General features: G+C 51.2%; 11 protein-coding genes across 11 annotated transcripts; 7 read left to right on the top strand and 4 right to left on the bottom strand.

Annotated features, from left to right (window-relative positions):
- Positions 1 to 2,120: 2,120 nt before the first annotated feature.
- P153DRAFT_346875 (uncharacterized protein) lies at positions 2,121 to 3,998 on the bottom strand. The gene is made up of 2 exons (XM_033666143.1): positions 3,605 to 3,998; positions 2,121 to 3,558 (listed from the first exon to the last, which is right to left on the bottom strand). Exons 1-2 carry the CDS (start codon positions 3,754 to 3,756, stop codon positions 2,412 to 2,414), a joined length of 1,299 nt encoding a protein of 432 aa, XP_033520441.1. The 5' UTR covers positions 3,757 to 3,998; the 3' UTR covers positions 2,121 to 2,411.
- Positions 3,999 to 4,032: 34 nt separating this feature from the next.
- Positions 4,033 to 5,881, bottom strand: P153DRAFT_369418 (CoA-transferase family III). The gene has a single exon (XM_033668769.1). The coding sequence runs from the start codon at positions 5,616 to 5,618 to the stop codon at positions 4,203 to 4,205; it is 1,416 nt and encodes a 471-aa protein (XP_033520440.1). The 5' UTR covers positions 5,619 to 5,881; the 3' UTR covers positions 4,033 to 4,202.
- Positions 5,882 to 8,219: 2,338 nt separating this feature from the next.
- On the top strand, positions 8,220 to 8,836 carry P153DRAFT_388797 (uncharacterized protein; the record flags this gene model as incomplete). Its single annotated transcript, XM_033670782.1, has 2 exons — positions 8,220 to 8,257; positions 8,380 to 8,836. The coding sequence occupies 2 exons, from the start codon at positions 8,220 to 8,222 to the stop codon at positions 8,834 to 8,836; spliced, it is 495 nt and encodes a 164-aa protein (XP_033520439.1).
- Positions 8,837 to 10,066: 1,230 nt separating this feature from the next.
- Positions 10,067 to 10,865, top strand: P153DRAFT_83979 (uncharacterized protein). The gene has a single exon (XM_033673440.1). It carries the CDS (start codon positions 10,160 to 10,162, stop codon positions 10,712 to 10,714), a length of 555 nt encoding a protein of 184 aa, XP_033520438.1. The 5' UTR covers positions 10,067 to 10,159; the 3' UTR covers positions 10,715 to 10,865.
- On the bottom strand, positions 10,711 to 13,140 carry P153DRAFT_369417 (nucleolar complex protein-like protein 3). The gene has a single exon (XM_033668768.1). It carries the CDS (start codon positions 13,092 to 13,094, stop codon positions 11,016 to 11,018), a length of 2,079 nt encoding a protein of 692 aa, XP_033520437.1. The 5' UTR covers positions 13,095 to 13,140; the 3' UTR covers positions 10,711 to 11,015.
- Positions 13,141 to 13,284: 144 nt separating this feature from the next.
- P153DRAFT_388795 (60S ribosome subunit biogenesis protein-like protein NIP7) lies at positions 13,285 to 13,952 on the top strand (the record flags this gene model as incomplete). The annotated part of the gene is made up of 3 exons (XM_033670781.1): positions 13,285 to 13,413; positions 13,468 to 13,770; positions 13,827 to 13,952. 3 exons carry the CDS (start codon positions 13,285 to 13,287, stop codon positions 13,950 to 13,952), a joined length of 558 nt encoding a protein of 185 aa, XP_033520436.1.
- Positions 13,953 to 14,847: 895 nt separating this feature from the next.
- P153DRAFT_323007 (uncharacterized protein) lies at positions 14,848 to 16,354 on the top strand. Its single transcript, XM_033665193.1, has 2 exons — positions 14,848 to 15,510; positions 15,559 to 16,354. The coding sequence occupies exons 1-2, from the start codon at positions 14,995 to 14,997 to the stop codon at positions 16,021 to 16,023; spliced, it is 981 nt and encodes a 326-aa protein (XP_033520435.1). The 5' UTR covers positions 14,848 to 14,994; the 3' UTR covers positions 16,024 to 16,354.
- Positions 16,355 to 16,655: 301 nt separating this feature from the next.
- Positions 16,656 to 18,062, top strand: P153DRAFT_369415 (Isy1-like splicing factor). Its single transcript, XM_033668767.1, has one exon. The coding sequence runs from the start codon at positions 16,965 to 16,967 to the stop codon at positions 17,724 to 17,726; it is 762 nt and encodes a 253-aa protein (XP_033520434.1). The 5' UTR covers positions 16,656 to 16,964; the 3' UTR covers positions 17,727 to 18,062.
- Positions 18,063 to 19,623: 1,561 nt separating this feature from the next.
- P153DRAFT_388792 (alcohol dehydrogenase-like protein) lies at positions 19,624 to 20,833 on the top strand (the record flags this gene model as incomplete). The annotated part of the gene is made up of 3 exons (XM_033670780.1): positions 19,624 to 19,810; positions 19,884 to 20,532; positions 20,599 to 20,833. 3 exons carry the CDS (start codon positions 19,624 to 19,626, stop codon positions 20,831 to 20,833), a joined length of 1,071 nt encoding a protein of 356 aa, XP_033520433.1.
- A 1,058-nt stretch (positions 20,834 to 21,891) lies between these two features.
- On the bottom strand, positions 21,892 to 22,313 carry P153DRAFT_346859 (uncharacterized protein; the record flags this gene model as incomplete). Its single annotated transcript, XM_033666142.1, has 2 exons — positions 21,892 to 22,047; positions 22,110 to 22,313. The coding sequence occupies 2 exons, from the start codon at positions 22,311 to 22,313 to the stop codon at positions 21,943 to 21,945; spliced, it is 309 nt and encodes a 102-aa protein (XP_033520432.1). The 3' UTR covers positions 21,892 to 21,942.
- Positions 22,314 to 23,063: 750 nt separating this feature from the next.
- P153DRAFT_399508 (uncharacterized protein) lies at positions 23,064 to 23,897 on the top strand (the record flags this gene model as incomplete). The annotated part of the gene is made up of 1 exon (XM_033671733.1): positions 23,064 to 23,897. The coding sequence occupies exon 1, from the start codon at positions 23,166 to 23,168 to the stop codon at positions 23,895 to 23,897; it is 732 nt and encodes a 243-aa protein (XP_033520431.1). The 5' UTR covers positions 23,064 to 23,165.
- Positions 23,898 to 25,858: the final 1,961 nt, after the last annotated feature.

Raw genomic sequence — 25,858 nt, 5'->3', positions numbered from 1 at the left:
CTAGACCGCTTTACCTATCTCATGACGACTCATCGACGGCAAACGGCACGATAACGAGCAGTCATTGATCCATGCTTACATACAAAAATTCTTGCAGTGCACCAAGATCGCGACTATACGTCAGGATCATACGTGTCTAACTATCTATGGGTCTCGCGTTGAGAAACCAGCTGGAGGAGCTTGGCGTCGGTACGCATGAAGATAGGCAGATTCCGCCAACGTGTCAGCAGGGAGTGACCGGTACAGATCCGCGCAACCGAGATGACCGTAGTAACGCTTGAGAGTAAGGGGAAGGCCGGGGAAGCGGGAAGCTTCGGTTTGGGAGAAAAGGGAAAGTCGGGGGCTCGGGAACCATTGCACTGCAGATCTCGGATCCTGACATGTGGGCTCTAAAATCCACTTTCGCAAGATAGGGCTATTGGGTAGTTCTATGTGGCGCACCCGTGTCGATAGACCAAGAGGATTTATCGAAAAGATCTACAATGTCTCTCAGGCCCAAGTGTAATGATGACTTGGATATCACCTCGAGCATGACTGCGATGGATGTCATGAACGAGCACGTGACGGATGGGAGGCCTAATCCCAATCACAGCCCTGGCGTAGTCCGGGCCGCTCAAACCAACAGTAAAGGACAAAAATCGTTCATTGGTTCATACATGCGAGCACTACTCCGACTCGTATTAGGGCTGTATGGCAAAACAATTCCACCGCTCTGCTAATTGGTTCAAAGTCTACGCACGGACACTCTGATAACGGCCCGACGAGTAATATCTATCCTATGAAAAGAAAAGCCGTCTTATGTAGGTGGTATGCTTGCGAAGGTCTTACTGGGTGAGAAATTGCTGGAAACAATAATTTGAAGCAAGAAAAGCGGCGCAAGAGGTCCTCCCTCGCGGAGTATATAATTCTACCTATTTCCTGTTCTTCTCATCACCACTACAAATCTCATTTGCATCAGTCAAGATCTTTTTCTCTCAACTTGAAAACCAAACAGTTTCTTACTTCCTACCCTTTTTGATTGGTAACGATGCCTGTGCCTGTGTGGAACTTCGAGGACCAAAAGTTGAAGCAGGACAACTCTGATACATCTTCGTAAGTCATGCTACCATCCGAAAGACTGCGATAAACAGGAAATTAATTCGGGTGATAAGTGTTAACGCAGAACGCCCTGGTTCCGCCACGTCCACGATTTGCAACCTTCAAACCACATCTCACCATACCGATTCGAAAAAGGTGCTCATCCGACAAAACCCACGCATGTGTGAATTGGAACTTGAACATATGGGAGCACAGTTTGATTAGTGACGCACTGCATCTCGAAGCATCCGAACCAGAACATATTTTATCTACCCTTCCATCCACTTTCTCTGACTGAAACAAGTGAGTGTGATGTTACTCATCGATGCTTGTTCCCCGTGACTTGACCGTCCTTCAAACGACACACATCTTAGCTATCACTGTCAACGTGGCGTAGTTCGGAATCCCTCATGTACGCATATCGCTAAGTAGCGAGCCTATGGAAGCTACAGGTTGAGGTAATTTGTGGTAAATCCCTCAGGCAAATCCCTCAGATTTGCCAAGACGTGTCCTTACACCTAACCTCCCCCTCAGGACCTCCTATAAGTCTTCCTTTGAGGTATGGACACTCGTCATCCTACCACAAGCTGTAACAACTGATAACACTCTCCACATCCTTCACTTGGGACGTTCTTCAGTTATCTTCACCTGAACATTGCAACTTGACTTTTCTCTCGGTTCAAGCCTTGTTTTAGAACTTGATCCTGCAACGATCAAACTATCAAGCATAGTGACACACTGAACGCATTTCATCTCTCTCAAGAACAGGCCGTTATGTCTAGAGATGATTCGCCTGTCATCGACGCCAAAACTCCACAGCGATCCTCGTACGCCAGGATCGCTTATTGTGTTTCAGGCCTTCTCTAACTGATGTTTACCCTCAGAACAAAGGTAGGGTACTCCGGCTCTATCATCAGAGCTTCGTCAGACCACCAAAATGCATTACCTCACGTCTCAAAAGGCATAACGTTGCCGCTTCGCGATCTTCTTGTGCTGCTGGTGGATCTCGGATATAGCGGTTGTCAGGTTAAGGTAGAGAAACCCAGAAAACACTCTATGTGTGGCTTTATGTGACAGCGTAGTAGACTACGACGTGCTATATCATGAGTATCCAGAAAGGCGAGTGGTCCGATGCTTGTCTACCTCCTCGCATCTGTGTATGCATCCTCGTGCCATGTGGGTAATTCTGCTCACAACATCCCGATATACAATACATGGTTTATAGGGGGCTAGTGTGCCTACCATTTCTGAACATTCGTCTAGGAACTTAACCTTCCCGTCTGTAGAATAACGACGTTGTAATATTTACGAAGATGTGTATCGTATTCACCCATTCACTCCAACCTGATGATCCATCCATCACCTACCCTCTCTCCCCTCGCATCTACTCCACCCCAAAACACCAGACTCTTCCCGTCTTCCATCACATCCGCGCCAAAGAATGCCCTCGGTCCTGGATGCAATTTTCCTTCCGCATCTTCAAGCTCTTTGTCCGAGGGTACTTGCACCACCGCTTCCGCCCACGAAAGGTGCCCAGTCTCAGCTCCAAGCGCAGATCGAATGGCGTCTTTGATCTTCGCGGGCTTGATCGCTTCTTTGAGACTAAGCGCAGCTTTAGCCTCGAGATTACTGGAAGGAAGCTGCAGGACCCATGTGTCGCTCCATTGGGTGGCTTCGGTCGAATGTTTTAAATCTTCCGATGTGTATGAGTGAGTAGACTCTGCAGAGTCTTCGCGAGCTCCAAGAAGGTAGATCAAGTAGTTGCGACCATATCCCGTGTGAACAGGTAACAGAGCCCCGTCGTGCCGAGCACGAGGTCCAGGTGCCATCGGATTGGTGGGGAAAGTGAAAGACTCCCACGACATCTCCTCACTAGGAGACGATATATCGAGATGATGCAGTTGACTGCTCATCGGGTCTGAGCCAGAGATCAGCCAAAGCTGACCGTTGAACAGCGCGGCATTTGACGTCGCAACTGGGGCAGTGGGAAGCTGAGACCAGATGCGTGAGGCGATATCAAATTGCCAGAGATCTGAAGCGGTGGAACCAGAGGGATCGATGCCGCCAAACAAAATTACATGCGTTTCTTGTGCAAATAGTTGGGCGCTCTGGCGTGGTCCAGGTGTAGATTCAGTACTGGACGGCGTGAGCAAGTCCCAGGCCTTTCGTTCTGGACTGAATAGCCATATCGCGGACTCTTCGTCGATGAGCTGGTCTTTCTCATCGCACCCTCCATATACAGCGATATTTCCATGAAAGGCACATGCTGCGTGATTTGTTCGTCCAACAGGTACTCTCCCGTCTTCAAGGGTTGGAAGTGCTGGAATAAGGCCATAGTCCATCTCTGGCTGACCCGAGTGCTGAACAGTTATTGCGTGTACATCGTTACTTGCAAGAGTATTGGTCGCGGTCTTTCCGCCGAAAATATACGCTTTGTTCTTGATAGTAGTTATCGTATGATTTGACCGTGCTAATGAGCGTCTGGGGATGTCAGTTGACGACAATCATTGAGAGACGAGGAACAAACCGTGTGTGGTCATCCGATGCGGTAGCTATTCTCGTAAATGTAGCTTTCAAAGGCAGGGTTGGCTTAGAGACGATGTATGCAGCATAGCCAGCTTCCGCCGTGTGCTCAACAACCTCGGAAGCTACGTAGGCAACTGCAGCGATCTCTGCCATGCTGGAGGCGTGTGTGAGCTTAGTGGCTTTTCGGGATATATGAGGGCTCGAAGCTCAAGGTGAGTATGGTTGGGGGTGAACGGCGTGAACGAAGTAATGCAGGTACGACGCATCATGACGTCACTGGTTCTGTAGCGGCTTTGAACGACACCCAGAAACTGGAAATGCGACGTCTTTGCGTCTTATCGCTAGAGCTTTCGACACCCGAAACGCGGCTAAAATTACAGCATGACATGTGAAGGGGTTGGGAGTGTATGAACAGAGATGATGTTCTACTTCGTTTTCCCTGGGATTCCCCGCCTATGGACCCCTTCTGCGCAACATATTGACATAATTCATTCCCAAATCAGACACTTAATATGGAGCAAGTAAAGCCAAGGATGGGAGTATGTATCATCTTGGTCAAATTTGCATTACCAGTACCTCTTTACGTCAGATCATACATTTTAACGGCTTGTCGACACATAAGACGTAGTATCCCACCCAACATCTACACCCTCGATATGTGCTGCGTGTTTGACGGCTCTCATTTCTCCAAACGGTGTTTGCTTCGTCTCCAGATACATTTCCACATTACCAGGCCGCGTAAAGTCCCTACGATCAAACCCACTTTTCCCCTCATGCTGACCCAGAGATCTCAAGTACTTCATCACGCCGGCCAAGGAGACATTGACACTGTACGCCCCTCCATCAGTTGCACGTTTGTAAAGTGCTGCTATAATCCCAGAAGCAAGGAGATAGCCAGCGCCATGATCGAACGCTTGGCAGGGTAGCACGCGTACTGGTTCATCAGTGCCAAAACGTTCAGCGTCTGCGAAATTAATGCCTGAACAGGTTTGTACGAGAGAATCGAACCCTCGATTGTGTGACCAGGGACCGTCTGGACCGTAGGCGTTCAAGCTCGCAATAATAAGTGTTGGATTCGCTTTGACAAGATCTTCTGCAGAGAGGCCTTGGGCGGCGAGACTTCCAGGACGGTAACTTTGAATGAATACATCTGCCGTTTCAAGGAGCTTGAGAAGCTTCGCTTTGTCGTCTTCTCGTTTGATGTCAAGTTGGACCCTGTGTTTTCCTCTTGATAAATCAATGTCAAGATCTGGAAGATCGGGGAGTGTAGGTGATGTAATCCAGGTAACATCCGCTCCATGCACTGCAAGTGTTTTCCCGGCTACTGGGGCAGCTATCACTCGACTCATCTCAACGACAGTGATCCCGCGGAGACATTTATTGTCAAGATCTGTATCGAGTACGGGTGGCAGGTAGGGTGCAGAGTTACCAATCTTATTCAGCAAGATAGGGAAGTCTGCGATCGCGCGTGCTTGAGCTAGCGCATCCCACTGCTCAAAAGAGCGTACTGCCGCAATGACAGTGCCGTTCCGAAATGCTTCGGTCTCGAGATCAACAGAGTTCCATGTCAGCATCTTCTTCGCCATATCTGCTCTTGTGGCGTCTACGCTCAGACCCAGGATCTTTGAAGTGTTCTCTCGATGATTCGGGAATGAGTCGTGTATCCTGACATACCCATCGGCTGTTTTGAAAAGGCGGTGGTCCGCGCTATAGCCCGAGGGCGCCGGCTTGCCGTCTAGCGTATAAAGTCGCTCAGACTTGAACTCCACACATGCATGCTCGGCAGGAACAGTAACCCGAGGAACAGAAGATTGGTGGCGGATGGACCAAAACAGGGCAGCTGCGAGTGCTGAGGTAGCAATGGTGGACTGTGCTAAGTGTTCGACCTTGAACGAAGAAGGACAGCACTCTGCGTCAATCGGGAGACTGAGAGAATGTAAAGGCTCTTCTGGAAGACCAAGAGCTATCCATAAATAGGCGACCGAGTCGTGTGGCGTGAACCTTGATCGGTCCATGGCATATCTCCTCAGGTCTGATCAACTGAAGCACTGATCGGCAGTGCTACTCCTTCGCTCACAGGGCGCGATCAACCAAGAGCGATTGGTTTCAATGGAGTGGGCCTTTGGACGTAGAAAGCACCCGGTTTCACATCAGAAGAAGGTGAATCTTGCCCTCGGAGTCTTTCGGTCGCACAAAGGGAGCCCTGGGATGCGTGAAAAGTAGCGTTCGAGTCAGGAATCAACATCATTGCCTGTGAGACGCGACGCAATGGGCGCGACCGAAGCTTGCCGCCGCTAATTGCCAGACGGTCATCATACTCGGCTATCTATATTACAATACGATGATCTTACTACCCATGCTGTGCACGTGTGTAAGTATAAGCGAAGGCGGTGCCAAGCTGAACGACAACACATCAACACCCTTTTCCATCGTTGCCTGAAATCACGGCGGCACACCCGGCAAACCGGCTCAGGAACAACATGCTCCTCATACCCACTGCAAAAGAATAGGGGAACAGCGCGGTATGCTCGTGCTTACATGCGAGGGCTGCAGGGAAGGATGTTTCGCTTTCACCTGTGCGTCTTGCAGAAATTGCATTGTGGAAACGTTGTCCGCATGATCTGGCACGAGGAAGAGGATGGCAGGTATTAGGCAAAAAAGGCAAATGGTTTAGCGCACACGGCCACCGCTGCGAGGCTGCATCAGCCGACCATCATCGAAGCTGTGAGCTCATGCACCAATGCTCAATTACCACATAGCGGTATGTCTGGGGATCCCGGCATTAAGCAAAGTGTGCCTGAGCTCATGAGAGGAACAAAAATCCACTAGGTGCGCTTCATCAAGCCTTCCAAGCGTCTCTGCGGGTTGCGCCGATCAGTTGTGTGAGCCATCGCCGTGCGTTGGCCGAGCAAACGCCAAACTCATTCAAACAAGCCAAGGCCCACTTTATCTCAGCCCTTCCAACTACATGACGTTCGCGCCAGTGTCGCTAGTTTTTGCAAGAATCTGACGGATAAGCTGGGGAAAAGGGATCCAGTAACACTGAAGCGAAATCATGGGGACGATCACTATCTCTTGAAAGCACAGGGGGTCACTTGCCCCCCAATGAAGCTTATGAGTGGCCGTATGACTTCCTGTGGCGGCTTTGCAGTGGAAAATGGAGTTAAGTGAGCTGCAAAGACAATCTCCCCGATTTCTACTGTAACGCTGCTTAGATCAGGCACAGCAATGGCTAGTCCTTCCTAGCTAAGCATGTCAATTTCCGAGGGCTTCGAGCTCAGCCAACCACTCGTAATCTTATCCATGAATGCTCATGCAGTATCATGGTGAGACAGATTTTTTCTCAAGTCGAAGCGGTCAAGGCACACTGCAATCAACAGTTCCGTCAGTGTGGTATCGACTTCGACAGATCCGAGTCGCTTTACTCATGACACCAGGAACACATACATGCCCCTGAACTACACCATTAACTTTACCGCATTTAACCCAGATTCTGGCCAGTCTGACTTGCAGAAACAGTCGAATCAGGCGTAACAATCAACGGTTCGCAAATCTGCGGTCAGCAGGTTCAAAAGCAGGCAAATTGCTTGGCACAACAGAAAGCTCGTAATTCGAAATTTGTGAGATTGCAACTGAATCGCGTTACGTTTTGGACGCCGAAGCTTCCAAAGACGACCGTCAACGTCTAGAACGGATAGTTCTCAGCCACCTTGTCAGTGCCCTGGGCCTCCGCAAAGACTTAGCACGGCCATCCTCTCAGCCCGCCCTATACTACGGAACGTTGCGCTTCGCCCCGAGGCACGGCTGCCCGTTCATGACTGTTGCCGCGACGAGAAACGCCGACCCTATCAAGAAGCAGATTCGTACTGTTCATCTCCTGAGACAACTCAGACAAGACACACGTCATGAATTGATCATAGACAAAGGTGTTTACCAGCGGTACATGCAAACGACAGACTCTCGATGTTCTCACCGCATCAACCTCGAGGCTTGCGGTTTTTGCAACGCCACAACCCGAATATGCGAAGAAGTCATTATACGCGGCATGCGAAGCGCTGGCGATCTGACCGGGTTTGTTTCAGAGGGTCTACCGACCCTTGTCCGGGCTAGCTTCTGACAGTCAGGAATTCTGCGAGTAACGGATTTGAAGGACAGGGATCTAGGGTGATCGACAAGCCCGGACAAAAGTTGCGGGCATTGTAATCAGGCACGACCGCAACCGAAGTCTAAGGTGTCAGGAACGGACTCTCGGGGCGCATTAGTCTTGCAGATTCCGCCTACAACCCTAATCAATCCTATATGCGTATCGATACGCCTCCGAGCATCCTTGCCTCTAGCGTACAACGCCGTTTGAGGATTTCAAGCCATGTACGAATTATGAGAAAATCTTACAAAGTCTTCCCATTGGCAGCAACGGCACAACCCCCTTGTTTATGTCTTACTTTACCAAGATATGTGTATTGTATATCTGGGTTGAAGGGTGAGTTTTAGGGGTATAAGTACAAGTGGATGTTCCACATACCAATTTGTGTCCATCGCATATCGTCACTCAGACAGTGATCGTTAAATTCGCCCTCGCTCAGACACTCCATCACGCCGCTCTTTCCCAATCTACAATGACGCCGGCCACGAACTGCGCTAGCGTTTCTGGGATGTAAGTGTGTCTTATCACTATCTCGAGGGGCATTGTTCATCTCGACTTCTTGTGTCTGTGTTCAACTATTTCCCTCACCATACATCACCTCGATACTGACCTACCGCTAATGATGTCTTCAGGTCTATTACATGCTGCGGTAGCTTGCACTCTGCTTCAGAAACCTGCGTATCAACAAGACCATTACCATCAAATGAGTCTACCCACACACACACAAACATCAGCGCGAATGACAACTCGCTCCATGTCTCGCCTGCAAGTTTCCACGAGCCGCGTCCATCAAACCGCAACGAGCAGGCAGATACCTCTCATGTCTCCAGCCATTCGCACAGCCAACGTATTGAGACTACGCTTGCACAAGTTATCCGAATGCATTACAACGAAAATGTGTTTGAACTTCAAGAGGAAGTAAGGACTACAGCTTTACAAGAGGCTGGTCAAGAACTCGACTTCGACCTGCCACTTCAGCGTTATGAGAATGATAAGTGGCAGTTGAACGATTGGGTAGCAGTGCAGAGTGCTTCGGTGGCGATGGATGGAAGTCGTTATTCCGCAGGGCTTGTCGAGACGGACCCCTGATGTACGCACACACATGCTTTGGCATCATATTCGTTTACACTGTTTCGCGCCGCCACAATCCTCTTGTACGATAGTGTATTAGACTTCTTCCTACTTCTTCAATACAACATTGCCACAACGAACCGTTTCGTAAGGCGTAGTCTACAGCGAAATTCGTATTTCCCATCACGCTTAATTAGACCTTGACACCAGTCGGACCGTACGCACGTTCCACTTCTTGCCGTGCTCGTTTGCAGCCGAGAAGTCTTCTGTCAGCCTACCGACCCGCTCGCTTATCCGTCCCTCGACTGAAGTCTGAGTGCTGAGTACCTACACAGCCCGACCGGTGAGACGGACAGACCTCACACCACTCAACGATCACCGGAGACGCGACTACTGCAATACGCAAACAGCACCCTGAATTGGACCGCTGGCCGCCCTCCAGGGGCACAAGAAAAAGCAACACATCACTAGTCCCTGATTATTGCGTACCGTATGCAACGGCCGGGATGAGGAATCTGCCTATGCACATCACCTCCACATGCGAGCCTGATGCGTGCAATTCGGAGCGCTCTCCGTTCGGCCCTTTCTTACGCTGTCAATGTCCCTGGATGCATGGGATAAACCATGTTGCTGTAGCCAGCCACCTGGTTGATAGGTGCGCCGGCCTTGTGACATCACACAGAGGTACAGCAACAGTGGTGCCCCGATCTCTCGCCCATCTCGCGAATCGATCCAATTTAGGAATAGTTGCTTGGAGCTTACAGGTACAGCACGCAAGTGACTGGACCACATCGTAACGCAAGATTAGAACAGAACCGGTTCGCCGTTCTGATAACGTCTGAATTGGCGGGTGCAGTGCCACCTGCATCCATGAAAGGTCCCGGCACGCAAGCCACCGGCAAACCACTCGCGATAAACCCCCGTTTCACGAGATTGTACGGGTCCGCACCGTGTCGTGGTGACTCGAGGCTCACTACCTTCATGATCGACACCACCCATCCTCTCGCGTACACGTCAGACCGGGATGATGTGAAGCATACACCCCTGCCACGCCCGTACCGAAAGGAACGACAAAGTTCCACATCACAGCCAACCTGATTCATGCCAACGTGCCGCAGCCCTGGAACCAAGTTAGGATAGGGTTCCCATGCCATCCTTGCAATGCCGGATTACGAGCGCACGACACACAGCTTAGAACCCGCAGCTGAGCGGCGCAGAAAGATGAGGAACAATTACACGCGTTCTAGACTCCGACCACTCACATCTTCACATCCCTACATCTCTACACCCCCTGTCCATACCCCCATACCATTTTAAACCCTCCAAGCTGCAGAACTGCGCATGTCTCGCATCTCGCGCAGGTCTTGCAACTTGCGCAGGTCTTGCATCTCGCGCAGGTCTTGCATCTCGCGCAAGGTCTCGTATCTCACGCAAGATCCGCAACTCACGCAAGATCCGCAACTCACGCAAGATCCGCAACTCACGCAAGATCCGCAACTCACGCAAGATCCGCAACTCACGCAAGATCCGCAACTCACGCAAGATCCGCAACTCACGCAAGATACCTATATAGCACTAGATCAACTTAATTCAACCCAACCCAACATTCCATCCCCATCTTCCATCCGCAAAGGAACACGACGGGGAAAGAAAAACGAAGACAAAGCTGGGACACAGCCATCGATTTGCGTTCTAGGACAGGGAAGGTGTTTACTCGCTTGCTACCATAACATGCTCGATATACAATGCGTTACCGTCCGCATTGGTACATTCAGCAGCCAGGTCGTCAAGAGACGGTTGATCAGCTCTCTGTTACTATTACTGTGTACTCTTACTGATGCTTCCTGTGTGCAAAGGGGGCTGGGTAGTAGCTTCTACATTGAGTTACTGTACTAGATTTTTTACTGTGTTGCGTCTATCTGCTTGTACTACAAGTGTGAATACGCTATAACCCCGAAAGAAAAAATGATACAATGCGTTGCAGAGAAGGGTGTTTTGTTATGCACGGGATGCCAAATGGTGAAGAAGACAAAATTGGAGATTAAAGGCAAGATATGGGAGTCAGAGGGGGTTCATGTACAAACCAAGTATCAACTAGCGCATCATTTACAATCATGACATGACATTTCCATCTACCATCTACCCATCAACCCCCTCACCTCACACCCTCGCACAAAAAAAATCCCCATTTACACATCTACCTCGCCGCCTCCCTAACCCCCGTCTCAATCCCCAGCACCGCCTCCCTAACCGTAGGACTAAAATGCTGCCTAAGCAGCTCGCCCTCCCACACCGTCCCAGCAAACGGATTACTCCCCTCGATCTCGCCCTTCAGCGCATCGAAGACGCCGTCTCCCCGCCTTTCCTCCGTATTCCACAGCGGCGCGATCTTCTTGCCGTGCGACCTCGCGATGCGGTTCACAAGACCCAGCATAGCGGTGCAGCTCTTCTCTGGCAGCTGCAGGGAGATGGAGAGCAGTTGTTTAGCGAAGGCGGCGACGCGGAGGGGCGGGACGGCGCGCAAGGCGGTGGCGGGGAGGAGGACGGAGGTCAGGGAGCGGATGAGCAGGACGATTGTGGTTTGGACGTTGATTTTGTTGGTTTGAGGGGTTTGGTGGGGGGCTGTCGGGGCGGAGGGGTCGGGGAGGTGGAGGGATTTTGCGCTGAGTTCGATGTCGGTGTTTAGCGCGACGGGGTGTAGGGTGCGGTAGAGATGGGTGATGAAGAAGCTCAGGTCTAGTTTGAGGGTTGAGGCTGCTTTTGCGGCGTCCTGGCCTTCGAGGAGAGCGAAGGCGGTTATGACGCAGAGGAGGGATTCGCGGGTCAGGTTTCGTTCTGGGGCTTCGTCGTCGTCGTCGTCGGATTCGCCGGAGCCGTCTTCGTCTTCGGATACTTGGGCTGCGGCGGAGACTTCGGCGGTGGTGATGATGTCGCGGAGGGCTTCTAGGATGTCGCCGAAGAAGTCTTGGTTGATGAGGTGGGCGTAGCGTGCGAGGCCCTCGAGGACGGCGCCCATGAGCTTTGGTGAGCGCGCTTTGAGGATGCGGAAGTAGGCTACAAAAACCATCTTCAGCGTCTCGGCCTGCATCCTGTCGCGCTCTTCATGGCTGACGGCGGCGTCTGCTTCTTTGAATTCTTTTGCGATTGCCTTCTTCTCTTTCATGTCTTTTCGTGTCTTTTTGGATCGGAACTCGCGCTTCTGCTTCATCTTCTTGCCGCTGAGGGGTTCGTTCTCTGCCTTGTCGACGGAGTGGTAGGAAGCCTTTTGCGAGAATTCGGACAGCAAGCGGAGGTGGAGGAAGGTGTTGAGGACGCTCTCGTCGAAGTGGTAGTTTCTGCTCTTCATCATTTTGGTCAACATGGTGACGGCTTCCAGCGAGACGTTGCCGTCCTCGTCGTTCTCGAACAATTTCTCCAGCGTCTCTCTGCACCTGAGGAAGTCGGCGTCTGCGCGCCTGGTGCTCAGCTTGCCAACTAGAATCTTCAGCAGCTCGCCGCGGAAGTTGAAGTGGGGCACTGCCGTCAGCAGGTTGCAGGCGCAGCTCACAGCGACCGTGGCCAGGCTCGCCAGCTGCTCGTTGTTGGAGCCGCTAGCCTTGGCCAGCTTCCCCAGGTGTTTGACGTAGGCCTGGTAGCCCGAGACCAGCTTCTGCTCAAAGTTGCGCAGCTTCTTGACCTCGCGCGACACCTTCTCCGGCATGGCCTCTTCCGAGAGTGGGCGGATTCGGTAGCCGGGGATGAGGTCCTTGAAGATGGCGACCTGGGTAGCCAGGGCCAGCTTCTTGACAGTCGTGTTGTCCGACTTCTCGGCCAGGTCAGCCAGGGCCTTGAGGGCGCCAATGTGCTCCTCCGGGTCCTCGTTGACCAAGCCCGCTATGCGCGCGAGCTCCTCCTTGGCCTCGAGTATCTGCTGCCGCGCGGGGATCTTGGGCTGCTCTTCCTCCTCAGCCTTGTCTTCCTCGGGCTCGTCATCGCCATCACTGCCCGAGCCCAGGAAACTGTCCGAGTCGGCGTCTTTAACCTGCACGTCTAGGGCGGTTGGGTGGGCGACCCATCCCTCGGTGGTTCGGATGGGCAGCTTCTTGTTCTCCTTCTGCTTCTTCAGCTTGCGGGGCCGCGTCTCGTAGTCCTGCTCGAGGTCCCACTTGGCGGCATTCTTTATGAAGCTTGCCTTGTGGCTCTCAGCGGGCGGGGGAGAAGACGAAGACGAGGCAGACGAAGCGTCGTCTTCTGGCGGAGACAATCGTCGTCTCTTGGCGGCAGGTACTCGTGACATTGCGAAATGCAGTCTTGGTCGGACTCGGGGTCGGTTGTCGTGGCAGAGAGTTTGCGCTGGAAATTTTGGCATTGGGCGAGCCAGCCTATTTTCTGCGGACCCACTTAAATTTTCGAGCTGCACGTCGATGCAGACTTGCGCGCTGCACCTTCAACCCTCACACTTCACCCATTCCACACACACGCATAACATGAGGCCGCTTACAGAACCCGAGACCAAGACGCTGTTCGAGAAGCTCGCCGGCTACTGCGGAAAGGGCATCGCAAACCTCATCGCCGACCCCTCTGGTGGCTCAGACCGCAATGTCTTCCGTGTGCAGGTGCGCTCCCTCACAGCATATGCTTGCAGACACACGATGCTGACAGTCGCATAGGGCTCAAGAGTCTACTACGTCCGTGAATCCCTCGCCAACCTCGCCACATCTGTAGCGCGCGACAACCTGCTCTCGCTCGGCATCTGCCTCGGAAAATTCACAAAAACGGGCAAATTCCGCCTCCATGTCACTGCCCTCTCCGTTATCGCCCCGCACGCAAGATACAAGGTCTGGGTCAAGGCCAACGGCGAGATGCCCTACCTGTACGGAGGCAATGTGCTCAAGGCGCATGTGGGGCGTTGGAGTGAGGACTGCCCAGAACATCAGGGCGTTATAGTGCTTAGTATGAACGACACGCCTCTTGTGAGTGGATTCGATTTCAATTACTATGCGTGCAGGTTGGCTGACTGCTTACTTAGGGCTTTGGTGTCAGCGCGCGGTCGACGGCAGAGGCGAGGAAGTTGGACCCCACAGGTGTCGTTACCTTCAGACAGACGGATATTGGCGAGTATCTGAGAGAGGAAGACACTCTCTTTACAACTTGAGCGACAAAAAAGGGAGATGCAACTATATACTTTGGCGATATAAAGAAGGAACTGTCAGCGCATCGAGACTGCAGCAATGTGTATACCCAACTGGACACATCATGCTGGCTTCCCGAGTGGGTTTGCGACAACAGGCGGAACAGAAGTGCAGGTGAGACGACAGGAAAGTTAGTCGTGATGTCAATGTTGGGTTGAATGAACCAAGATACTCAATCACAACACAATTGCCCTACTCAAGGCTGTACTGAACGTTCTAATTATTCTCGATGTGGTCTCGACACCAATCAGACTAAAGTATGCTTCATGTATCGAGTATTAATAGTGCATGGTTGGTTGAACCTGACGGATATGGCAGGTGGCGCCTGGAGCTGTCTTAGCTTCCTTCCTCAAAATCTGTCGTCTACTTATATTCCTCTCTTCCGCCATGCCAATATCCCTTCGGCGAAACACAGTTCACACCCATCTCGAACACTGCCACCTGTGTCGTCTGCGCCACGTTTTCAACACTAAGTCCCGACGTAGTGGACATGAGCGCTTACGGGACGCCTTATCTCACTCGCTGATCTCAGACGGCAATCTCCTACACATACAAAAGATTGTGGGGAACGAAAAGATGGAGCGGTTTTGCAGTCATCTCAAACAGCTGCAAAGCACAACCTACACGGTTTTTTGCAGTCTACTTACGAACAGCTTAATGCTACACAAGGCTGGCGCACGGGGCTGAGGCTGAGAGGCTTCAACGTTGTGCCGCGTCTAATCTGCAACAAACTAGTCAGTGAGCGGCGTGATTGGCAGTTACCCCTGTTGCCCAGAATGGCCCCCTCTCGCTAATGCAGTGCTGCATATGAGGGTGGCAGAATGGCAAGGGTGATCTTTCACTGCAGCGATATAATTATCCCAGTATGTCCTGTTTAGACGCCCTCCCGTCCCACCCATTTCAGTCTCGTCAACTCCACAAGATTCATCCCCAAGTCTCCACCTTTCCATTTAATCTCCGCCTTTCTTTACTTTTGGATATCAGACGTGCCCTCAACCACCCATCATGTCTGCACCAGAAGTAGACACGAATCAATGGTATTACCTTTACGTCAACAACAACAAGGACTCCGCCATGCTAGGCTCGCCCCTGTACAGTGAAGATGGTACCAGAGGCGCAGTATTCTTCAACGCTACAGATACCTCGGCAGACAACATGCGATGGCAAATCTTCCCCGTCAGTGTGAATTCGTCTGTCGTCTACACTTTCCGTTCCAAGAGGGGCGGCAGCAACGCGTTTATTGGTACGGCGTTCAATTCCGCCGAAGATACAGAGGGCAACACTCAACCAGGCATGGTCCGGGGCGATGTTGCAGACACGAGCGTGTACTGGACGTTTGGCGCATGGGGCGACGGGACATGGTGGTTGAGCAATGCGCAGAATGGGACGGGGTATCATATGACTCGTAAACCGAGCACACTCATGGCGATGGACCCCAACATAACAGCCCCGCAAAATGGGCAGCGGTGGGGACTTTCGCCGATTGCGAAAATCAACGACCCGGCGTATTCAAGTATTAATGTAGGTTTCGGTCTTGGAGCATGGGGCGAACGATACTGACTCGGACAGTTACTGGGGGCCACGGCTATGGCTGCGACAACGACTTCTTCAACACCATCGTCCACGTCCACATCTACATCCGTATCCGTATCCGCATCCGCCTCTTCCTCAACATCCCCATCCCCAAGTGCCGGCACAAACGCCGTCTCTGGCGAATCCACCGGCAACACCCCCTCTGGCCTCTCCACCGGCGCCAAAGCAGGAATCGGCGCCGGTGTCGGTGTTGCTGTTCTCATCGCCCTCGTTGTCCTCGCACTCTTCTTGCGGAAACGAAAACAGCGTCGAGCCGCATACACGCCTCCACCGAGTTACAACAACCCACAAGAAGTTGCTGGGGCGCCGTTGACAAAGTACGAGCTATATCACGACGGGGCAACGAAACATGAGATGCCGAATTCAGGTCATGATGTTGCGGAGATCATGAGCCAAGATCGACCTGTAGAGTTACCGGGGAGTACGGTTACGAAAAAATGAGCGCAATTGAACTAGGGAATTAGGGAGATGAAAGTTTTAATATCAATTGGGGGTGTTGAATAGGAGCCGTTGAAACGTACGAAAGGCAGGACGAGATAGGAAAGAGAAAACAAAGACAGAAAGAGAATGATACCCATATTAGTTAGAGAGTCGAAGCACAGATTTGTGCCATAGTCATGGTCATCCTGGCTCTCGGTTGATCGAAATTCCAAGAACAAAGTTGCAGCAAATCATGTTACAGCTTGTCAACTACATCCATATCTACAGTTAGTGTAACAGTCTTGCGCTGATAGAACGAGTAGCTTACACCTTACGTGCACTTGTATAGAGTATATGTGTGTAATCTTCTCACTTCTAGGAGCTTTAAAGAGTGCAGTTTACTACTCAGTTGACCGAGAGCTCGTCGAAGCAAACAGTGATATGAGTGGGATCCACCTATGTTTCTCCACATAACAGCTCGTGGAGAAGAGGTTTATGTAATTTGACACGTTCGTTTCGTACTTCTAACATGATTGGATGCAATTGTGACGAAATGAGCTCCTCCAGGAGCACCCCGAATTTTGATGCACGCCAAGCTTTTACGATTCTGCCGTGCGTCACCGTAGCCCGAAACACCAAACTTTCCCTTTCATCACGCGTCTCGTCTCTCAACAACACCATCCAACCGCGCTCATCTAATATCCACTCGATCTTCCTTTCTACGACTGCCGGCAGCGACTTGTTTATCCGCCTTGACAAACCCTCGGTGCTGAATAAGTTTAACGTCGGCAACTCTCTGGTCCGCGCGCAACAGAACAAAGCACAGCGCGACAGCCTCCCTCGCCTTTGCATAGCGCAATCGCATCGCGAAACGTACTGAAAGATTACGACTACAAAAACGCACATCATCTGCAAGAACTGTCACTTCCCACCGCAAACAACAACACCACACCTCCGCAACCATGGCGCGTAACTCTGAGAAGGCGCATTCGATGCTCTTCCGCTTCCGCGCGGCGCAAGCCGCCGAAGCAGGAATCATCGACATCTCGCGCACACGGCGCCCGAAGCTGATCACAGGCGTGACCTCGATCCCCGTATGCGAAAAATGGCGCGGTCAAGTGCTCAAAGAGATCTCGCGCAAAGTCACAAAGATCCAAGACGAGGCCCTCTCCGACTACCAGATCCGCGACCTCAACGACGAGATCAACAAGCTCATGCGCGAGAAACACATGTGGGAGAGCCAGATCAGGAATATGGGTGGCCCGAACTACATGCGCGGCGGTCGCGTGCTGGATGAGGACGGCAAGGAGGTTCCTGGCGGCGGCAAGGGGTACAGGTATTTTGGGCGGGCGCGGGAACTGCCAGGCGTGAAGGAGCTGTTCGAAAGGCAGTCGCGGCCGGAAGATGATAATGGGGCGGCTAAGGGCAGGGAGAAGAGATCGGAGCTCAGACAGCGCGTGGATGCGAATTACTACGGCTACAACCTCGATGAGGAGGACGGAACGCTGCTAGCCTACGAAGCGGCGAAGGAGAAGGAGGCGTGGGATCACTTTATGCTCCTGGCAGACGACCTGAGCGAGAAGCAGACCAAGATGCAGAAAGAGTGGATGGAGATACCGGGCGATGCTGGAGATGGCATACGGTGGCGCGTGCCTACGCTCGAAGAAGTCAACGACGAATTGGTCGAAAGGAGGAGGAGGAAGTTGCTCGAGAAACTGGGCTGAGACACCCGTAAAATCAACGCGCGATACTATGCCAATGCGAATGCCAGTGCTTTTTTTCGGGGAGTTTATCATGCATTTTCATGTTGCGAATGGGATTGTTCTGCATTATGGGGCCTTTCTTTATCACCATCGAGGCTGGATGGGGGGAGGAATCATCGCCCTTCTTGCTGGGGGAAGGCGATGTAGGTTATGGACGCGAAAACCTTGGTAGATGCGCTATGGGGTATGTGGACCGATAGACAGACAGATACATGAGGTGCTAAGCCGGCTAAAAGATTAATACCCCGTCGAGCGATGGACGTGTAGAAAAGCTTTTTTGTACATTATGTTTTCGACTAATATAATTATGTGTTTCTTGAGCGTGTTGCATGAATCATGGGAGGTTCTAACGTTGGTTGGTATAGACAGTGGTTTTTTTGTCTAAACGTCGAGGTGATGCGAGATTATGGTATCATGTGTGTGTGTGGTTAATGTAATGGTTAATGGATGAATGTGTTGGTTACTATCTGTATACATCAAATATTGTTCTTCCACAACATTTATCGTTCTAGTTTTGATGCGCTTTAAAGCTATGAAGAATACAACTTACCTGCAACTATCTTGACTAACTGCAAGCATACGTAGACAAGCTCTCAGTCGGTCGAGATACCAGGAATCAATACGCGCAAAGCGCCGCTCCTCGGTTATACATCAGCACCTAGTTGAGCAACAGAGCTAGGGTTAAAAAGACAACGAGCCCGTCGCCGTTATCATGATTATCCATTGCTCTATTTATCGTCGCTTAGCATTACTATCGAGCGTTCCGCCAGCCCAGTGGGAAGACTTCAAACATGATACTCTTTACTCTGGCTGTTCTCGTTGGCGAGCTCTTTAGCTAAGACACCTACTAGTAATAACTATCACACAGGACTGGGGTGTAAGTTCCTTTTTCATTAGCCCTGCGAGAGAGTGTCTAGCTCGAACTGACTACACATATTGCAACAGCCATCCCTCTTCTCGGTGACGTCAACCCAAAGATATGAAAAGCTTTTGTCTTGTTAACAAACATCGTCACCGCCTGGTTCTCTATCCTGGATACTCAGAGGTCGCAAACGTTGATCAATAGAAGAGGTTATTTGTATGGCTTGGCCTCACGTCAGCTTACCTAGGTACCGAGTACTACTCTGATGCCGAATCCCTGTAGTGGTGCGTAATCGAACCAACAAGGTTCTCAATCACGATTGCCTATATAAAGATGGGCCCTGCGTTAGCACTGTCAGCAGGTTGCATAAAATGCCAAACCCTCCCTTCTTCTCGCCAAACAGTCTCTAAACACTACGTTTGTTGAGAGCCTCGTTTTCTAGGTTTCACATTCCTCTCATGAATATCGAAACCTACTCTATCAAAGTCTTTCGTTCAAGAGTCGAAAAACTACTTATGACGGAGTTAGCTGCATCGAGATGGAGTTTAGGATAAGTTCTAAGAACGCCGTCTTTCCAAGCATTACCTCCTAGACCATCAACGCGGATGCACCCGGATTTCGCGCATGGTTGAACATCGGCGGTCTTTACCTGGGGCAGTGTTTCGGTCCGACGCTGTGGCGATAAGCTCCCCACCACACACCTCCGCGAGAGCCCTCCAGCCAATAGGAGCCGAGCTCCGCCGAAAAAATTCTGGGTCGCTATCAAATCTTCTTCATGACGTGTACGGCTGTCTACGGAGCAATATGGGGATCAGAACGTCATGTTCCGGAGTTTGCGGCGGACATAATGGCTTTGTGACGTGGTGGGGTACGAGCTGGATGCATATTTAAGTGACGGGGGAGCCGGATCCAAAAGTTTCTGCTCATCAATCTACGCAACAAACAACACACCAACTACCTAAATTACACCACTTTACACCACTTCCAACCGATATTATGGCTGCCACAAAGTTCGAGGGATGGCTCGGCAAGGACGAGAAGTCCGTTGAGGGCAAGATGGAGTGGGGCTCGTTCGAGCCCAAGAAGTGGTCAGAGGATGATGTCGATATCGAGATTTCCCATTGCGGAGTGTGCGGATCAGACCTTCACGTCCTGAAGTCAGGGTGGAGTCCTACTCCTTACCGTACGTCCTGCCCCGATTCCCAATCGCACATAGTGGGTTGTGGGAGATGACATCGAGACTAACACCCCCCCAGCCTGCGTTGTCGGCCACGAGATCATCGGCAAGGCCGTCAAGGTCGGCAGCAACGTCAAGCACGTCAAGGAGGGAGACCGTGTAGGTGTCGGCGCCCAGGCCCGTTCCTGCCTGCAGAAGGACTGCCCCGACTGCTCCACCGGCGCTGAGAACCACTGCCGCCGCGCCAACGTCAACACATACGGCTCCGTCTACCCCAACGACGAGGGCAAGTCCTACGGTGGATACGCCACACACAACCGCACAAACGGACACTTCGTCCTGCCCATCCCCGAGGGTCTCGACTCTGCTGACGCAGCGCCCATGCTGTGCGGTGGTATCACCGTCTTCTCGCCGCTGAAGCAGAACGGATGCGGGCCCGGCAAGACGGTTGGTATTGTCGGTGTTGGTGGACTTGGACACTTCGGTGTGCTGTTCGCCAAGGCACTGGAGGCAGACAAGGTCGTCGGTATCTCGCGGAAAGCGGAGAAGCGCGACGAGGTGCTCCAGCTCGGTGCGGATCAGTACATTGCGACCGACGAGGACGAGGACTGGGCCAAGAAGAACGCCCAGACGCTTGATCTCATCGTCTGCACAGTGAGCAGCGAGAAGATGCCATTGGACCAGTACCTGCAGCTGTTGAAGACAAAGGGTACCTTCATCCAGGTTGGGTATGTGCTCCCTTTCATACATTTTCCCCATTGGGGTTTCTGAAAAACACGACTAACTCCCTTCAGTGCTCCCGACGGCGGCAAGCTCCCCAACATCAACGCCTTCACCCTCATCGCAAGCGGCATCAAGGTCGGCGGCAGCGCCATCGGCACGCCCAAGGAAATCTCAGAGATGCTCGAGATTGCCGCGGAGAAGAAGGTCAAGCCCTGGATCCAGAAGCGCCCCATGAAGGACGCCAACAAGACGGTTGTTGATATGGAGGCCGGCAAGGCGAGGTACAGGTATGTGCTGGAGAACTAGATTTCTCCATGCCAACCTGGTTATGAGTAGAAAATAGTAATGATATCACGATATATCCTGTCAGTTGCATCTTGGTTTTGACGTGCTGTGAAATGAGATGGAGACTATGACCCTTTCCAACATATCGGCACTTTGGTCTGTTTCTTTCCTTAACGCCTAGTGTGCATCATAAATGTAGTACGACTGATATGGAATCAAATTTATTTAAAGACGAACTTCTCGTCTGAAACCGGTTATCGACATTATCTGATAATCAACGATCAACGGCTCGGGTATTTGGAGATTGCGTCATGAATGTTCGGAGCATCGTTTTTGTACTGGGAATTGCTCGCCCTGGTGTAACTCTGCTCGGTCTTTTGCATGACACCGCGGCGAAATATCTAGGTTTCGTTAGTAGGGATGGCTTGATAGTTGTTCATGATCTTGGTTGTAGAGGGAGATTAGGCGCGAAAGCTTTATATGTACTGGTTTATCTACATACAATGCTGCCGCTGGCATCTCTTCTTAGCGGTTAGAATTGTGTTAAATTGTTCATTTAACAAATTTTGCAAGTTGAAACTAATCAAAAGAGAATTTATTGGCCTCACTTCTCTATTACCAAAACTGTGTTCTCTTACCAATAGGTCCTGCGTAAGGAGATCCGTTTTCAATTCTGGTAGTGTATGAGATTTTTAGGCTTTTACTGTAGTCTGTCTAGTGGCTACTTTGACAAGCATGGATAAGTTGAAGATTATCATGGTCCTTTTAAACAACAGTGAAACAAAACAGTGAGGAGACAAACACTGGTAGAACTCATACTAAATACCTATGTAAAGGCAGAAAAACAAGCAGTTTTTCCAATCTAACGATGACACCGTATTTTGAAGGCAAGTGAACAGTATGCTCTTCATAATTGTCTCGATTGGTCTTGTTCGTTTTACCCTGTCATAGGAGATGTACACTAGATTCCATTGGGTGGAAAACACTTTGTTGCCAGCAAGCAAGATGAACACAAAAGAGAACAGATGTTGATTCACAGACAATCTCCATGAACAAATGCATGGCTGACCAAATAGACACAATAAGCCTTTCACCGTAAGATCTCCAAGCCACGCCCACGCTTCATCCATCTACGCAACCGACATAGCCCCATTCTGCTTGCAATAGTACTGCATTTCATCCCCGCCAATATGCTTCCCCTCTGAGTGGCAGATGTTGAGGTTTCCGACAAGGACCTAGTTCACGAAGTATTAGCTTTACAGTCCAAATTCCTATGTATTCTCAACACATGACTTACCACTGTACAGTCTGGGCATGTATCCCACTGTTGGGACCCCGTGTTGCGTGCTCGGTACGCGGCGCAGGCTTTGTTTGTTGCGTCGGCGTGGTAGACGGTTGCACCCCCGACCTTTGTAGCGCAGATGATGTCGTGGTGGAGGTCGGCTGCTACGAAGGGGGCGAGGGTCAGAAGAGAGAGGAGGGGGAGGAGAGTGGAACGCATTGTTGGTGTTGGTGGGTTGAGGGGTTTCGAAGGGTATGAATGGAAGTTGGAGGGAAAAACGAATGGATGACTGTGAGAGCGAGAGTCTTTGGTTATGTATTGTTAGTATAAGCAGGTCGCGACGAGATATTTATCCGCACATGCAAAGGGAGATATCTTGTATCCACAGCCACAGCGTACTTCAACGGCATCATCGCCAAGTCGTCTGATAGTTTGGGAGATTATATCGGTGGGTGTCGGTCGTATTGTGGCGAACATCGTGATGTTTGAAACGGCGTTTGACGAAACAGGAGGCGATCGGCCGAACAAAACCGGTCAAATTTGACTTCGATCTCCAGATAAGGTTACCAAGACTCTTGGGGCCGTTATATCTGGTTATGGGAACCGTTTCCGGGTACATATGGCGCGTCCCGGATTTGCGATGAAACAAGCCTGATGGATGTTGTGCGTGTCGGTCCGGAAAACTTACTTTCTGTCCCTGGGTTTGCATCTAATCGAGACGAACGAATACGAGGCTGACGTTGAATCAACTGTGGGTGTTGGTGATCACCATCTGAACACCAACAGTCCGTCCGTAATACTGCTGCACGGCATTCCTTTCATCATGCGCTTCGGACCGTTACCCCACCGCCAGTACTTTCAATCAAGAGATGGTAACCGATAAACCGACCGATAGTAAAGAGTAATTGAGGAGTGAGGGACGTAGGCTAGAACTCTGTATAAGTATCATATCCAACCCGCACCATATGCCTTATCATCACATCTCACGTTATCTTCTTTCCATCGCTGTACATTCGTTTCAGCTTGTCCTTGGAAACCAGCCTTGATATCCCATCCACTCATTCATTCACCATGCATTTCACCACTGCCCTCGCCTTGGCCTCCAGCATTGTGTTGGTCGCGGCCCGTCCCACCGTCCAAGTCAGCGAAGACGACGCGATCCTCTACGGCAACGGCCGCTTCACCGTAGTCAAGCGCGCGGATATCGAAGAACTCCAAGCACTCCGCGAGTCGGGCGTCACGCCCCCCAAGCCCGGCTACCTCAACGACACCCTCACCACCGCGAGCGGCGAGGAAGTCAACAAGATCGGCGCAGCCCCCCTCAGCAAGCGCGCAAACACCATCGTCATCCCCAACCCGGCCTCCGACTTCCTCGGCTGGGACACGCAGATGAGCGCCGTAGTCAAGGGCGCACCCACCACCCTCACCGTGTCCAGCGGCTACAACGTTGCCAACTCAATCTCTGTCGGCGTGGGCGCCAGCTTGACGCTGGTCAAGGACTTCCTCGAGGTCTCTACAAGCATTGATTACAGCCAGACATGGACGTCGACCCTGAGCCAGGGGTTCTCAGCGGAGGTCCCGGCTGGGAAGTACGGTGCTTTTGTAAGCAATGCGTGGACTCACCGTGAGAGCGGAAATATCTGGCAGGGAAGCATTGGTGGTGATGGCACCTTGACGTACTACCAGGCGGAGTCCTTCAAGAGCAAGAACTACGATGGGCTTGCGTGGGTTGATGGTGTGATTGTCCTCTGCACGGGCGACGAGATCCCGTTGAGGAGGTGTCTTGGTGAGGGAACGTTGTGAGAGATGGTCCGTCTTGAGATGGATCGCGGATTGGGAAAGAGGGAGGTGATAAGATGGAAGTGTATGATGGCAGATAGACCTGTAGTGTGCCGGATATCTTCTACTTCCAAGTTAACTTTTTTCGCATTTAAGAACCTTTGACTTCAGTCCGACCTTTGAGACCTCATGCCGGTCAACGATCCTTCTCTCCCTGTTTTCACCTTCGCATACTCATTTACTGATCCCCCCGTACAGTCTCAACTGTACAACTTACCCTTGACACTCCAGTAGCCTTGTTCCTTTTCCTCCTATGAACACTACGTTGTGAATCGCACACACTTTGCCAGAAAACATACACTCTGACTCTGTTATCTGTGGGACTTCCCCCTCTTTTTCGTCTCGTTATATCGCTCTCTTTAGAAACTAGACGAAAAGAGCAAGTCAAAAAGATAAGAACGACAGTTCAAAGGCTCAACAACCATGCCAATATATATCGATGCGATCGTTGAACAGAAAGGGTGACTTGGACGGCAGTTGAAGCATGCGCCACAATGATAGTTGTGAAGAGTGGGGTCTAGAGTATGAAATTCATTACGAACCGGTGATCCGGTTAGAAAACAAAACGCCGTCTAGTAACAGCTATTGATAGCGCTGATACCAGTGCGTCAGAAGATTAGCCGAAGATGAGGCATTGGGAGAGCCAGCTAGCACACACACGAGTGTCTCCATTCAGACATCCCTGGCATATACCATCAGGCTTAGAGAGTTGAAGGCTACCAGACAGGGATGATCCATGATAGTCTCGCGAGCCGGAGGGTACATGCTGCGGGGCGCGCGGAGAATTCCAGATCTAGTTTCACGGCCGGCTAGTTTATGTGGCACAGCTGTGATCCAGTGTGAAAGAGATTGTTTTCTGGACTTAACGCAGGTGACATATCGTGACTAAGCAACGATTGTACTTGCCAGTACACATCAGATCAATCCTGGCCACCATTGATAAAGGAATTGATCGTCTGTGAGTGGACTGGCATTCATGGAACATGTGTGAAGAGTGAAACAGACCAACTTTCCTCCTTCTCAACGTAGAGAGGCATTACAGCCCTGTATAGTAAGTTTTGCTACGTGGTCGAGGATCGAGTGAGCTCACTCGCATACAGGCTACTTGTGCAGAAGCTTGATCGGTACTCTCGGACCCTTAGCAGCGACGTCTCCCCCAGATTTGCCAAGGTCGCGAGAGTAATGAGATGCATGAACGCATGGAGCAGCGCACTTCCGTCGCTTCGAGTAACCGGAAGCTGAACTAAAGGGTGGTTCTCTTACAGCAATGTGATGTTACTCGTGTAAAAACATGCGATCGGCGAGCCTGGACTACCTAGTCCCCTAACATGTTGAAACCGGCCCGCCTCTATGTGTGACTGTCTCGCCCTCTGCATATCGCGTATGCTGAATGGTTTCATGTGTATGGTATATCATGGTAGCGTGGAGACGGTGTCCGACAAGAACTAGAGCGCGAGCTTGAATGGGTGTGCAAATCCGTACTATTTGCGGTGCTTGGTCCGTGGAAGTACCTTCGTCGGACAGACATGCAGATGGCGATGTACGCGCTTCGGCTCCGCAATGGTCGCAGTCAAGGCCACCAAGATCGACTGGAAACGAGACTGGAAGGCACACAATAGTGCATGCACGGCACGTGCATACACTGTAGAGCCTGTGCTCACTGTAATCATGAACGACATCCATGAGGAGCGCAAAACCAGGTAGGAGAAGTGAGGTCTGAGGATAGAATACGAATAATGTTTTGTAGATGAGATGTTCTTCGCTCACAAGACTTTTGACTCACCGTGTTCCGCGCGCACTGATAGATGCGTTAACTTGTTTTGAGCGGTGCATGTCAGTAGGGCCCGCAGTGATCTCCTACCGCAAGCACCAGCATGCAGTACTACGAGCAGATCAATGCGGGGTGACATTTACCCGCGGCTTTT

This window comes from Dothidotthia symphoricarpi (assembly GCF_010015815.1).
Source record: "Dothidotthia symphoricarpi CBS 119687 unplaced genomic scaffold P153scaffold_18, whole genome shotgun sequence".
Lineage (NCBI taxonomy): Eukaryota > Fungi > Ascomycota > Dothideomycetes > Pleosporales > Dothidotthiaceae > Dothidotthia > Dothidotthia symphoricarpi.
Note: the sequence above shows the minus strand (reverse complement) of the source record. Positions and strands in the feature narration are given on the sequence as shown.